Source organism: Channa argus, chromosome 4, assembly GCF_033026475.1.
Source record: "Channa argus isolate prfri chromosome 4, Channa argus male v1.0, whole genome shotgun sequence".
NCBI classification, from domain to species: domain Eukaryota; kingdom Metazoa; phylum Chordata; class Actinopteri; order Anabantiformes; family Channidae; genus Channa; species Channa argus.
This window is the reverse complement of record NC_090200.1, coordinates 948,646-964,179: the sequence shown is the minus strand read 5'-3', so window position 1 is coordinate 964,179 and position 15,534 is coordinate 948,646. Positions and strand designations below refer to the sequence as shown.

Here is a 15,534-nt window from a genome sequence, read left to right as displayed (position 1 = left end):
AGCAACAGACCAATATTTGTGGACCAACGGACTCTGGCTCCAATACACTGCACGTCCAGCAGCTCCAACATACATTTACTCAGTGCAAAGTACATCTCCTTATGTTTTGTGGTACATGACACTTCTACTCCACCAAAATGCTGCACTACATTCATCAAATTGTAGAATTTAAAATATGGAGTTTTCTTAAATCAGACACTGGAGCTTGGAGAGTTTGGTTAATTGAATAACTGATCAGTTAGTTTAATATTTTTCCAATAATGTAAGTGATGCTTTATAAAACTTACCAAAAATACCAAATATTTCTCAGTTCCAGCAACAGTAGCTGCTGTTTTTAGCATCAGACATGATCTTTGGTTTTGTCCACTTGATCTTTAAGACCAGTTGTCACTCTCATTCGTGCAGCTCTGTAGTTGGATTAAATCACGATGCAGCTGGGACTGAAATCTGACTATGTTTTAATAAAATGTAAGAATTAAATATGTCAGAGAGCTTTTGAGCACTTGTCCACGTGGAGGTTTAGAGAACTGGGAGCAGATCCAGGAAAGAGACAGAAAAACAGCTTCAACCATCATTTATGTCTGTTACTAATAATTAATGAGCCCCCAAAACCTAAAGCAGTACTGGTCCACAGAAAGAGACAGGGAGACAAAAATGGTCAAATACTTTTACTTTTAATACTTCAAGCAAAATATAAATCATGCATTAACTTATACTTCAGTAACTGGCACTTCTACTTTAGTACATTTTTGTACTTTCACTTAAGTACACTGAGTACTTTAACCACATGTCAGCAAAGGAGCAGAATTAGATGAATTACGTTCAAAATGTAAAAGAAACAATTTACACTGCTAAATTACCTGGTCATGTTTAGTAAAAAATATGAAACTGAAGTATTTTATTGTATTTCTCTGGAGCTTTGTGGGGTTGAACTGATTTTATTTATTTAGAATTCAATTCAACTTTATTCATTTAGCTCCAATTCACAACAAATTCATTTCAAGGCACTTTACGGAATAAAGTCAGGACCGTAATGTATAATGTATAGAGAGAACCCAACAATTCCCCCTGGAGCAAGCCATAGGCAACAGTGGAGAGGAAAATCTCCCTTTAATGGAAGAAACCTCCAGCAGAACCAGGCTCAGGGTGGACGACCATCTGTCCATCGGTTGGGGTGAATGGAAAGTGGAGAGAGAAAAGAAAAAGAGCAACAAAAGCAACAACAAAACATCGGGCAGATTGGTAGGACCAGTAGCTGCACGCTGGAAGACACACAGCTTCAAAGCCGGGGGACACCTGCAGAAAGGGACAGAGAAAGGGGGACAGAGGAGGACAAAGACAACTACGGGAGAGAACACACAGAGTTAATGACATACAGTGGTGACAATTGTGGGGTGAGAGGAGAGGAGAGATGGTCAAGAGGAGGAAAGGAGCTCAATGCATCGGGGGGTGGGTCCCCCAGCAGTCTAAGCCTATGGCAGCATAACTATAACTAACTATATGCTTTATTAAAGAGGAAGGTTTTAAGCCTAGACTTAAAAGTAGAGGAATCACATGTTCCTTGATCCAAACTCAGGAGGAGGAGAACTGGATCTGCTCAGGCTGAAACACACAACAGGAGGACAGTAGTACCACTGACAGTACTGTTAGCAGTAGTAGAAGAAGACAATGTGTAGTACAAGCTTCTGTGGTGTTAGTAGTAGATTTCTACCACTTGTAGTATTAGTACTATCACAGTAGCTTGTTTACCTGCACAGTGTCTGGGTGGTTCACCTGGTCATTACTCTGCTGCTTCTTCTTCTTCATCTTGTTCACACAGAGCGGCACCAGAATCAGACCTGCAGCACAGATCCAGCTGAGTCACTTCATATGATCAGGGTCAGCGGTTTGACCCCTGGTTCGTCCTATCTACACGTCAGTGTGTTGGGCCACTGAACCCTGAGCTGTCTCTGCTATGTGTGAGTCACTTTGGATATATATGGTATTAAAACTGGTTTTTACCTGAGACCAGACTGAATGTGTCCACTAACTTAATGTCACCATTTATCCTCCTGGCACAGAAGTACAGTCTGCAGTCCTCTGCTGTGATGTTGGTGATCAGGAGACTGTTTCCAAAGGCTGAATATTTGGGTCTAAAAGTATAAATGTAGTACTGGGAACCAGAAGGATCATTAGTGAAAGAGCGGCTGATGAATCCACGAACCTGACTGTTGATCTCTGTGAACCAGGAAGTGTCTGAATTATCTCCTGAACAGTTCAGAGTGATGTTCTGACACAGCTCCACTTTGACCTCTGTCACCTTCTGGGCCTCTGCACAGACCAGAAACACCAGCAGGATCATCCAAAGCAGATCCATGATCAGGTTCAGTATCAGAAACTAGAGAGACTCTAAACCAGCACAGCTCTGACCTGATGCTGCTCCGTCTTCACACTGAGACAAGTTCTTCACTTCCTGTTACACAGAATGATGATGTCATATATAAAGTCTGACTAAATATACCACAAATACCAAACGTGCAACAGCCAGATGTTTACTTACAGTACACACAGTGCACCAGAAAGTTTTCCCAGCTTTTACCTTTTTCCATATTTTGTTATGTTACAGCTTTATTCCAAAATGGATCAAATTCATGAGTACGTTCAAAATTCTACAAAAATGACCCCATAATGACAACGTGAAAGACGTTTGTTTGAAATCTTTGCAATTTTACAAAAAATAAAAACAAAAAAATCATATGTATGAGTATTTATGGTCTTTGCCATGACACTCAAAATTGAGCTCTGGTGCATCCGGTTTCCACTGATCATCCTTGAGATGTTTCTACAGCTTGATTGGAGTCTACCTGTGGACTCCCCTCATCCCCTCATCCCAAAGCCTCCGTCTTGCCTGGATTCAGCTCTGCAGTGCCTCCTGAACCACCAGCGGAGCCTATGGAGCTGGTTCGTGCACGTCTGTCCCCCCGAGCGACAACGCAGGTTCCAGGCGGGTGAGTGCATCTACTGTGGCTCCACCGGACACTTTATTGCCCTGTGCCCCTTGCGGCCAAAAGGGGGAACTCATCTGTGTAATTGGGGGTCCTGATGAGCGGTGCAATACCCCCGACAATTCCCAGACCCAACTGCTAGTCACCACTACTGTCTCGCACCAGTCAGTCTCTCTTCCCCTACAGGCCCTGATTGATTCCACCCAGTTTCCTGGTCGCCACCCTTCTCCCGAACACAGTTCCCTCACACCGGATTTGTCTCTCATTCCCCCCACCTATCATGTCCCCGCACCAGCCTTCAACAAGGAGAAGCCACTGTCACTCCCCCCCACCGCCCCTACGACTGTGCCATAGACCTTCAGCCTGATGTGTCACTACCCACTGGCCACCTATACAACCATCTTTTTATGCCTTTTCAAAATAAGGGAGTTAAAGATTCTGCACCCAGCTGTACACATACAAAAAGAAGAAATATCCTAAATACTGTTGTTTGTTTGAGGGCTTGGAGCAGCCTCCCCCCCTCCAGCAGGTGGCGTCCTGGACAACTCTGCCTGCACATACACACAGACTGAGACACAGTTACAAGCTCAGAGTGAAGGTAAAGTGACTCATCTGAAGCTCTGCTGCAGGTTGAGTTGGTGTGTTTGAAGAAGAAGAAGAAGAAGAAGAAGAAAAAGCGTCTTGACCAGATGAACATATTATTACAGTCCAGGAAACACAAACAACAAAACATTAACACGTAGACACAAAAAGACATTTTGTAATGTTGCATATTTTACATATCGGCTGAGACACCAACGGTTCCACATTTGAGAGAAGAACCTGAGCTTAGTTTATGTTCTGTTTACAGAGTCTATGATCCTACACATACATCTGTACATGAGATTCCACTACACAGCAGGTTGACACACTAAAAGAAATGTGACATGGCACCTTGAGCAGCAGCCTCATCCCATCGTTAGACGCCACATTTGTGCACACAGTCAGTCAAAAGCTTTGATAAATCCTCCACAGAAACAGTAAAAAGAAGGGGACATAAAATACGTCCTTGTCTAACTGTGTTGCATCCACTGAAGGGAGCAGATACAGAGTTACCTCATCTCACGTCATTGTTGTGCACCTTGTTACTGAGTTGCTGCACAGCTTCAAGCCAGAGACTCTCATTCTTCTGCATGAGGGGAGTTTTGCAGCTTTATTGTTTGTTTGAACATGTGGAGAGTTGTGTAACTGTGTGTGTTCTCAGTGTCCTTAATCTATGAAGTTACATTTGCTTTGTCAAACCAAAGTAATTGTAGCTGTAAAGAAGTGAGCTGTGTGTTTGTCTGTTGTCACTACAGATTCCTGTAGTGTGTCTCTTCAGTGAGCGTCAGTCTCCTGCTGCTGTGTAATCAGTCATCAGACGCTGTGTCAGGATGATTGTGTGGTTTGTTCAGACACTGAAGTGGTGACACGAGTTTCCTCAGACTGATTCTGTTCATGTGAACACTTTTATTTCTCTCATCTTGTGTGACCACACACAGACATGTAACACTGCAGCTTCTCTCCCAGCAGCTCAGTTACCTCGTTAACAAACCACCTGTGTTAAAGTCACGTTGAACCTAAAAGGCTCCTGCAGCCTGGTGCTTTAAGGTCTTTTTATGCAGAAGGTGCTGTTAGTTTTCAGCAGTAATCTGTCTCCCTCTGTCAGAGTCAAAGAGGCCTGAAAAACAGACATCGATGGGAACCTGAAAAGCCTTTTAGGCCTCACGATACAAGTGTGACTGACAGAAGCTAAGGAACAAGAGTATTAAAACCCTTGTTCTTTGCTCGTCCTTCAACTGCATGGAGACACTGTGTCACTCACTGAGGCCAGCAGAAGAAATCCCAGACTCCACCTGACCTGGTGAGACTGTCATGGGCAGTTAGGCCATCGGGCCTGGAGATGAGAGTCCAACACAGAGAAGGGAAGCAGATAATCACATCATGCTTATGCATATTTAAGACACAACAAGAATAGACATTTGTGACTGATTCTTCTAGTGATTTTATCATTTTGAACACTTGTATTGTTTGCTGTTGGCTTTTGCATCTGCTAAATAAAGTGTCTGCCGTTAAAGTAAAAGCTTCCTTGCTTTAAGTTTAATTTGATAAGGTTCCTTCAAAGTGTCTGTAGCTTCTCCTCATGGATGGAAAAGAGTCAGGTTCACTAGATGAAACCTCTGGTCACTTTAATCCAGACCCTGAAATGAAGGTCTCCTGAGTGCTAAAAGTTTTCTTACAGCTTAAAAATATTCCAGTTCTAGTTTCAGGTGTATGTAGGTGCTGGTGAAGAGGCAGCAGGGAAACACTGGGATGAAGGTAGTGAACAGCTGGATGAATTCCTTCACCGCCTAAATAGAAACCTGTTCAGTTTAACCTCAGGCAGCTGCTATGAGCCAAGGTAACGTGAGGGCTGACCTGGACTCCTGTCCCGGAGAGACAGGCTACCAAACAAGTGAAACGGGAACAAGAGCTGCAACGATTTGTCATGTGATTAACTGTCAGTTTACAACAAAATCCATCTGAATGTACTTCTCATAGAGATGTCGACACCAAAGGCTGCACTTCCTAATAAAATAGAGAAGAGAAATAAGAAAATAAAAAATAAAAAAACATTTCTTTGTTTTTCCAAACCCATCTGAAACCACCAGATGTGAGTTTAGTCTTTTAAATGAAAGTGACAGATTCATATTTACCTTCTTTAAACTTCTACACAAACTCTCTCTCCTCTGCAACCTGCTGATCCCTCTCATGGTTCACTGAGCTCATCCTGCTGCTGGTTTACAGCTGTAATCATACGCGTCACAAAAGAGGATTTAGTTCAGTTAATATAATGAAGTTTACAGTAAAAACACACAGAGGAGAAAACAGTTGAGAACATTTCTACTGAGGTTTGACTGAGCTGCTTGGTTAAAGATTAACATGTGTCTGTGAACTGTGAGCTGCTGCAAGATGCACTGAAAAAAGTAAAACTTGGTTGGTTTGCAGCATCAACCACATGAGCATGAAAACAGCTTATTTCACCTTCAGATGCTCACACATATAAAGACATGTGGGATTCAGGCTCAAGTTCAATGTGAGAAAGTCAACGTCTACTGGACAAACAGTGTCCCAGTGTTTACCAGCCAGGGCCAGAACATTAAAGATGGACTTTTAAACTGGGTTCAATGAATCAGCTCCAGGATCTGGTTCCATCAAACTCACTAACTCTGGGCTTTGATGCTGAAGTGCCTCCTGTTTGATGCTGAGCTGGTGTCTCATCGTGCTCCTCAGGAGGAATCGCTGCTCCTCACAGGAAATGAAAAGCTTGGGGCGACTTCATCAGATCAGCTGTTTGAGAGTTTACACATCTGATCTGAACTAGACTCATTCATTCATATCTCTGTGCTCTTTATTATGTAAAGTGCCTTGAGATGACTTTGCTGTGAATTGGTGCTTTATAAATAAATTGAAATTGAATTGAATTCATATCAACACCACAGTCAGTACTGGTGAAATACATGGTTTTCTTAATTGCAGTACTACTTGAAGTACAATCTGCAGCCTGTTGAACAACTTTAGTATTTAGTACTTGAATCTGTGTAAAGACTGTAAAGAGGTACTTTTACTCTTTTTAGCCAAGTACTTGTACTTTTACTTGAATACGGACTTTGTATTATTCTGATGTAAATTACCAACATCTGATCATTATGTTTGTAAAAACCATAACTACTAAAAGCTGTGACAGTGTAGTTGTATGGAAACAGGATTTTTTGGAGACAGAGTTGAGTAAACTGTGTTGCTGTAGTTTGTCCACAGATCTGATCTGATCTGGATCTTTTGTCTGTCTGCATGTAGACACATGTTTCATTCCCTCTTCTCTCTGCTGCTGTTGGTTCATGTACAATAACACTGTTGATGGACTGTGATACATAGTTTCATCTGCAGGAATTTTCCTCCGTTGGTCCTGTGGAGACATGTTGTGGTTTTTCCACATACAGTAAATTATTCCCCTGAGATGGTAGTGAAGGATCCTGAGGCCTCAGAGAGATAAAGGACTGGAGTTTAAACTTTACCTTGTTCTCTAGTTTGACTGAGTGAACCACCTCATTTTAATATGAATCAGAATATGAGACGGGACAGGTCCTAAAAAACCCATAAATAAACAGCTGTTTGGAAAAATGCATTAGAAAGAGTTAAATCTGTTCTTATTGAATTTCTTTTGGAGGAAAAACATGTTAGAATTTGACTTTGTGTTTTGGAAAATGAGGAAAGTGACCTTTTCTGCCACAAATGTAGAATCTGTTGTTGTTTTTGTTTTGTTTTTGTTTTGTTGTTGTTTTGATGAGATAATATTCAAATTCGGAACAAGATGGAGGCCAACATGCAGAAACATATTTCTAGAAATTAAAGGATGTTTTACAGAAGGTGAAGGTGAGAAATAACTGATTGTCCTAAAATTAAAAAGGGAAAATAAAATGGAGGACAGGAAATAAGCTTCTGCTTTAATGCGTATGACGTAGATGTGACGTACGGGGAAAAGCAGCCTGCGTACGTTACATTCTATCGTGTGGACGTTGTAGCTAATGTCAGAAAACTGAAAATAATTGTTAAAAAAGAAGTTTTTGAGTTTTAACCCTGTGGAGGAAACTGAGTCATCATGATGTTAATGAGGTTTGTTAACGGGAGGAGGGACAATGTCCAGGGTGGGACTCCTGTTGACGGAAAGAGACATTCAGCTAACAGCTAACGGACATTTGTGTAGCTATTGTTGAACTTCCTCAACCTACAGAAAGTCACTTTACTTGGTTTAATTAATGTTAGCTGAGTTTAAGCAGCTGCATCAGACTGGAACTGAGCTCACACCTGATTCTAACACCTGATATACACGGAATGAGCCATTTCACAATAAAATGAAGCACAGTCTGATTCCTGAGGAGGAAGTAACATGTAAACTGAAGCAGTTTGCTTCATTTAGGATTAGAATGATCCAAAGGCCCAAACGTCCTCTGCTGGGATCATTGTAATAATCAAGCTGTTTCCAAAAGGGAAGAATTAGTTAGAAAAGTGTCAAAACTAAAAACTATCAGAGTCTCCACTGACAGCTGATGTGTCCTCAAACCTGGGTGTGGTTTCTGTTTGTCTCCATGTTAGAGACGTCTGTCTAAAACCCAGGACAGTTCAGTTCTGACTCAGCTTCCACTGAGAGAACAGTTGTCGTGACAAGACCTAAACCACATTCAGGTCTCAGTGGTTCTCAGGAACCACATCTCTATTTTCACTAACATGAAGCCACAGGTTGCACAGAAAGAGCAGGAAGTTAAATGTGAAAACACAGCAAGGAGCAGACAGACTGTTAATGTTTGACTTGTTGATACAAGTTCATGTCAGTAAGTGTGAACAGTATTTAAATTCCTGCCAACAGGCCACATGTGAACTACTGTATGATCATGTTCTGAAGGTCAGTTTGAGGTGGTGTCAAATATTAATGCACACAGCAGCTGAATGTTGACTTTGTTGGCTGCAGAAGCTGAAACAGAAAGGAAATGTTTCATGATCATTGTTCAAGTCTAATGCAAAGGTGACGTGATGAATGAAACGGTTATGTTCTAACTGTGGTTCTCTGAGGGAAGAGTCTTTCTCCAATCGTTCCATATTCCATATGTTCCAATGACGTCCTGAGGTGATTTTCTCTGTTTTCTATTTCATGCTGTGTGATGGTTTTCTGGAAGCAGAGCTTTGATGTGGCCTTCAGCTGGCAGCTGGACATGGATGGAATATGTAACAGTGCAGAGAGTCTTGAGCTGTAGAGAACAAAAGTGAAAGGGAGCAGTAACACATTTTTAAAACACTAATACTGAACAGTTTGACTTTACAAATAGGCAAAGTGCAGTTAGTTCACCTGAACATAAAAACTTCTACTTCTACAGAAAAGGATGATTCCTGTGTGACAGTCATTCTGAGATCATATCAAGTTCTACTGATTGTTTTTTACCTCATTATAGTTTCATGACGTTGATCATGTGTTGAATTATTCACTAACTTGTTTTTTCTCCTCCACAGATTCTCAGTGATCTACGTTTTTGTGAGTTTCTCTTTGACTGCAGGTAAGTTTGTCTGTGTTCTGCAGCTTTAGGTGCTGAGATTCCCACATTTCTTACAACATTAAGACACTTAAACTTCTGAGATAAGAGGACACATGAACATCAACAGCTGCTGAGGATGTTCATGTTGTAAAATCTACAAGCTCGGGACAGATATTGACTGTTCTGTCGTTCTGTTGTTTCCAAAACCAAGACTGAACTTTGGATTAAAAAAATATTAGTTTGGAAGTTTCCTGGACACAGGAAGCTGTTTCTGTTTGGATTTCTTGGCCACAGTTGTTGCAGGCACAGGTCCATTCCCATAGAAAAAGAGGCCGGTGACAAAGTGGTCCGGGTGAGAGGGCGCAGGTGTGAAACATGTCATCTTCTAGTAGGAAGCCATGTCCTGCGTTCGCGGAGGTGAACAGGGATCTGCTGAAAACACATGGTATAACAAAGAAAAAAGCTTTACAGAGTAGAAAGGGTTCATGTAAAGAAACAGAAAAAGTAAAAGAAGTTAGAAATAAAGTGTCCTCGCTCGGTGGACTTGTGCAGGTAGACTCGCTAGTCTTTACGCAGTCAGTCTTCTCACAAGGAGGCCTATCAGGGTATTGCGTGGTGCTGGTGCTCGTTCTCTTACAGAAACTCTGTCTGACATGGCAGAACTTCTCTGCAGCTCTGCTAAATATTAGAGTTGGGTGAGTGAGACTCAGTGAGATCCTAGCACAAACATTTCACCTCAGAAACAAATTGGCACATCCACTTCATTTTTGTGCATCTCTGCGAGGAATCGAGAGCTTGTATGTTTGGCCGTTCTAACATATTTCTATGATTTTATATCAAATGTTTTCATGTTGAATGGGCCTCTATGGGAGAAAGGAGCTAATCTGACTTCAAAATCTGAATCTAGTCAATATTCACAAGTTGACCGGTAAAAACACCTTCCACACTGTAAACAACTCTTTTAAGTTTTCAGTACTCAGATATTTCTTATCATTTCTGTAGAATTTAACTCAGAAGTGAGGGCAGTGTGACTTGTTAAGATAGAGTGGAGAGAACCATGTTCTTCTGACAAACACAACCCCTCTAAACTGTTCTACAGCTTGAATTTACCTCTTGTCTCTGGACAAAAAATCCACAGGTGTTTTATGTGATGCAGCTCAACTGGCAGGAAGGTCGGTGTAATTTCCATGCTGAAGGTAATTTTCTATGCTGGTGAGGACACAGCACCTTTGTGGGAGAAGTGTCCCGGTTCATTAAGGGTTATGGCACAGTTTTCATCAGATGTGACATTTGCTAGTTTGGCAGAGTGTTTAGAGTATTTCTACTGAAAGAAATTTGGCTGTAGGACATTTTGATATTTCATGAAATGATTGAACTGCAAATCACAGAAGCAGGGAACAAAACAGAAATCACTCTTGACAGTTTTCGGTCAGTTTTCCCTCTGGACCAGCTGCAGATCCAGACCTCATCAGAAAACCAGGCTGAGCTTCAGCAGGTCAACGTCCTGAACCCAGAACCCAAAGAGATTCACTGTATTGTAACAGGAAATACAGAAGAACAAAACATGTTTGTTCTTAAAAATTATTTGTATTCAATTGTGGCAGAGATATGAATTTCATATAATTATAGATGTGACTGAAATTTACCGTGTTTTAAGTCTGTGAGCATTTGTTTCAGTTGCTGTGTGGACAAACTGTCCTGTTGTTCAGCAGACATCTGTCTCTGTACTGCTGTGATTTCTATCTGACTGTTTCAAGGAAACATTGGTGTTTTCTTACAGTGAGCTGCCTGAAAGTCATCGAGCGTTTTACAGGAGAAGACGCCCTGCTGCCCTGTGTCTACAAAGGACATAATCCTCCACCTGAGACACTGTCCATCTTCTGGAGGGACAAAGACAACAGCCCTTTGTTGAACATAAAGAATAATAAAGCAGATAATTCATCACAGCACCAGAAGTTCAGAGGTCGAGTGGAAAGTTTTCCTGACCTGTACAAAGACGGAAACTTCTCCATCATCCTGAAGAAAGTGCAGCAGTTGGACAATGGCGTCTACGAGTGTCACGTCCCAGTGGTGGACGTGGAGCAGAGAGTTCAGCTGAGTGTCTTAGGTTAGTTTAAAGAGAACTTTAGGAAGGATCACAGTGTTTATACTGAGCCCATCAGCTTCTGAATTGACTTTTCATTTTTGTTTTGGATGAATCAGGATAAAGCTCTGACTTTTATTAAAACGCTGACACCTGCTGCACTCGATTGGTTTCACTCACTTCAACATCAACTACATCACATGGCCATCATGAATGTCAGTGTACACTGACCATCCACAACATTAAAAGCATACTGTTAGCAATGATGATCATTTAATGTGACAAAGCATCTGACATGTAACATTTGGAGGGTTTAAGACCACAGTGTTTTCAAATCTGCTCTGACTTTGGTACATTTGTAATAATAATGTTCTTACTCAAGTTTAACAGGCCTAAAATGTCCCTGTGTTTGTTCAGATGCACTAAGTAAAGAGTCTGAATTGTCCTCAGATGATGAGCTGAACCTGTTTTCTGTTCATGTTGCAGGTGAACGTGCTGCAGCAGCAACAAGTCCTGCTCCTGGATCATCAGCTCATATCACTGCAGTAACACTGAACTGGCTGCATCTGCTCCTTCTGTCTGTGTTACTTTGTTCTGTAATTCAGACACTAGTTACTCTTTAAATAAAAAGTTCTATTCTAAGACTTCATGAGAGTAAAACCATAACATTTTACACAGATCATACACAACATTATAACCATTAATCTAATCAACCTAATACAATCCAATACAGCAGCTCGGCCAATTCTACTTGTACTTTTTTACTTGAACCTGTCAGAAAGGTGATAATTCTGTGTTTATTATTAGGGTCATAATGGGTTGTGGAGTTACAGAAGAGCTGCTTCTAATGATTGTGCCACCTGTTAAAATGTTCTTTAGTATAAAAACTAGTGATGACGAATGGAAACATTGAGTTTCTTTCGTCACTGTGACGACAAACAGTGACATCTGCTGACAGACTGGAATTACAGCAGCTGATTCATCATTTGATCGAACATCATTGTTTCAGTCTCATTTAAAGCTGCACGTTCGTAAACACAACGTGCAGCGATGTGGCTTCTGTCTCTGTTTGTAAAGCAATAACAGGAAATATTACACTAAAATTCTCCCACAGAGGCCGCAAATGTGTCGCTGGGGCTCCATGTGTAGCGTTCGAGCCTTAAACCGACGTGTGACGTCACCGGTCCCATGACAGTTGTCGCTCGTTACGTGTTGCGACACTTGGAGTCGACACACGGCGGTTCGTCGGACATTGCCGAGCTGTGCCGAGCGCGCTGACACGGGCCAAACCAAACGGGCTCCGTGGGTCTGTGTGTTGTCAACGTTCCTGCGAAGTTACAAATCTCTGCAACATGTTTGTGACACGAGATTCTACCGTTGATACTTTTTACTCCTGCTCTTACTAGTACTACTACTTCTACCCCACTGAATACTGCTATTTCTCAGCTGCCTTTATTTTCACAGTTAGTAAAACAAATACTGCTTCTTGTATCAGTACTACTGTTACTACCACCACTGAAACTCACTGTGTTTACTACCGTTGTAATGAATTACAGGTTCAGTAGAAGTAGTACTAGTAGTGGTGGTAAATAATACAGTAGTACTGGTACTCGCAGTTGCAGTACTGTGTTACAGCTGTGGCTCCATCTGTGCAGAAAAACTCAAAGATCAGATTTTAATCATTTCAGTTTTTATTTCTCAGCAAAACAAAGTTCAGTGTGTTTTTCCATGTTAAGAATATTCATATATACATGCAGCATGTGAAGTCAAACCTTGAATCTTCATCATGTTTTCTGCAGGTTAAGAATATTTCTGGGACTGTTTGCAGCTGGTTTCACAGTGAGAGGAGCAGCAGGGAGCAGCAGGGAGCAGCAGGGTCAGAGTCACTGCAGCAGAACAGGAGGGTTCAGCAACATGAACAACCACAGGCTTTATTTTAGACTCTTCGTGTCCCCTGAAAACAGCCACAGCAGATATTGACCCTGATAAAAGGACAAAAATAAAAGCTTATTTAAAGCTTCAGTGACGTCTGCAAGGTTTGATGCTTTATTTTAGACTCTTCATGTCCCCTGAAAACAGCCACAGCAGATATTGACCCTGATAAAAGGACAAAAATAAAAGCTTATTTTAAAGCTTCAGTGACGTCTGGAAGGTTCAGCCAATTCTACTTGTACTTGTTTGTGACACGAGATTTTACCGTTGATACTTTTTACTCCTGCTCTTACTAGTACTACTACTTCTACCCCAATGAATATTGCTATTTCTCAGCTGCCTTTATTTTCACAGTTAGTAAAACAAATACTGCTTCTTGTATCAGTACTGCTGTTACTACCACCACTGAAACTCACTGTGTTTACTACCGTTGTAATACTGGTGTTGCTGGAATGGTTTGTATAAAAAGACATGCAGCTACAGGAAATGTCTTTGCTTTGAGCTCTGTTTTTGTTACTGGTGTCATAATATCTCTCCTCTAAAATGTTAATCTTTCATCCAGTTTTCTCACATCATTGTGCAGAAGAATCACACATATTATAAAGCACAGTTACTTTACTAGTGTGCTCTAAGTTCAGGGTCCAAGTGTGAACATTTGTATCAACAAGAGAAGACAAAATTGAAAAAAAAAAAGACCCAGGTGTCTTAGCCAATTACAGACCAATATCTAATCTCCCCTTTATTTCTAAAATAATTGAAAAAGTAGTTGCAAAACAATTATGTGATCACCTTCATAGAAATAATTAGTATGAAGTCTTTCAGTCAGGATTTAGAGTTCATCATAGTACAGAAACAGCACTGGTAAAAGTCACCAACGATCTTCTCTCTGCATCAGATAATGGACTCATCTCTATACTTGTTCTGTTAGACCTTAGTGCTGCATTTGATACCATGGATCACAACATTTTATTACAGAGACTGGAACATGAAATTGGGATTAAAGGAACTGCACTAGGTTGCTTTAAATCTTATCTGTCTGATAGATTTCAATTTGTTCATGTTAATGATGAATCCTCCATGCACACAAAGGTTAGCTATGGAGTTCCACAAGGCTCTGTGTTAGGACCAATACTTTTTACTTTATATGTGTCTCCTTTAGGCAACATTATTAGAAAACACTCCATAAATTTCCATTGTTATGCTGATGATACCCAACTATATTTATCTATGGAACCAGATGAAAATAATCAGTTAATAAAGCTTCAAACCTACAAGACATAAAGGCCTGGATGTCTCACAATTTTTTACTTCTAAACTCAGACAAAACTGAAGTCATAGTATTTGGGCCCAAAAATCTCAGAGATATGATGTCCAACCATATTGTTACACTAGATGGCATAAGTCTGGCCTCCAGTACTACTGCAAGGAACCTTGGAGTTATTTTTGATCAGGATCTGTCCTTTAACTCACATATAAAACAAATCTCTAGAACAGCCTTCTTCCACCTACGGAACATTGCCAAAATTAGGAGCATCCTGTCTCAAAGTGATGCTGAAAAACTGGTCCATGGATTTGTTACCTCTAGGTTGGACTACTGTAATTCCCTACTTTCAGGATGCCCCAGTAACTAAAGAGCCTGCAATTAATCCACAATACTGCAGCAAGAGTGCTGACTGGAACTAGCAAGAGAGATCATATTTCACCTTCACTAGCTTCTCTCCATTGGCTTCCCATTAAATTTAGAATAGAATTTAAAACCCTGCTTCTTACATATAAAGCTCTGAATGGTCAGGCTCCATCATATATAGAAGACCTCAAAGCACCATATCATCCCAGTAGACCACTTCGTTCTCAGAATGCAGGCCTACTTGTGGTTCTCAGAATTTCCAAAGGTAGAATGGGAGGTAGAGCCTTTAGCCATCAAGTTCCTCTCCTGTGGAACCAGCTCCCAGTTCAGATTCGGGAAGCAGACACTTTAAATGCCATAAATATTATTTATGTAATTTTCTATGTCGTTTACATATTATTTAAATGTTTGTGTGATTTATTTAATTGTTTTAGGTAGGAACTATAGGTTTTCTCTTTGTTGCACACGGACACCTTTTTAAGACAAGTGCTCTGTAAAGAAGAACATGTGGAGCGGTAATTTAAAGAGCTGAAGTTATGGTGTCTTACGTGATGTGTTGAGTTTCATTAGTTGTTTTTTGTTTGTTATATTTGATTTGAATTCATTCTCTCCTGGATGTGCAGCCAGCGAGGTATGTGTAATAAGTTTGCATCCCGTTTTACATTTTATTTACGTATTTAATGTTTATGTTATCCACTTCGTGTACAAACGTGATTTGTCTATATGATGTTTTATATGTTTAATAGTTCGACGGTGGATATACAGTACCTAAAGCAAGAGCAACAAGTGCTAATTAAGAGGGAATAAATCCATCAGTTGCAAAGA

At 40.7% G+C, this 15,534-nt stretch overlaps 1 protein-coding gene across 3 annotated transcripts in view; it reads left to right on the top strand.

The window, feature by feature from the left end:
• Positions 1 to 15,534, top strand: part of LOC137125533 (uncharacterized) — a 223,963-nt gene that overhangs the window by 165,175 nt on the left and 43,254 nt on the right. The window contains exons 4-5 of one of the 3 annotated variants that reach the window (XR_010914149.1): positions 1,820 to 1,958; positions 2,061 to 4,303. The exons of 1 other annotated variant lie outside the window; for it this stretch is intronic. Coding sequence is in view for 1 of the 2 variants with exons in the window: in XM_067501148.1 (XP_067357249.1) it covers positions 1,820 to 1,873 (54 nt within the window). In the remaining variant the exon portion in view is untranslated. Of the gene's footprint in view, positions 1 to 1,819; positions 2,040 to 2,060; positions 4,304 to 15,534 lie in introns of those variants that run through there. One more of the 3 variants, XM_067501148.1, reaches the window with a different exon arrangement.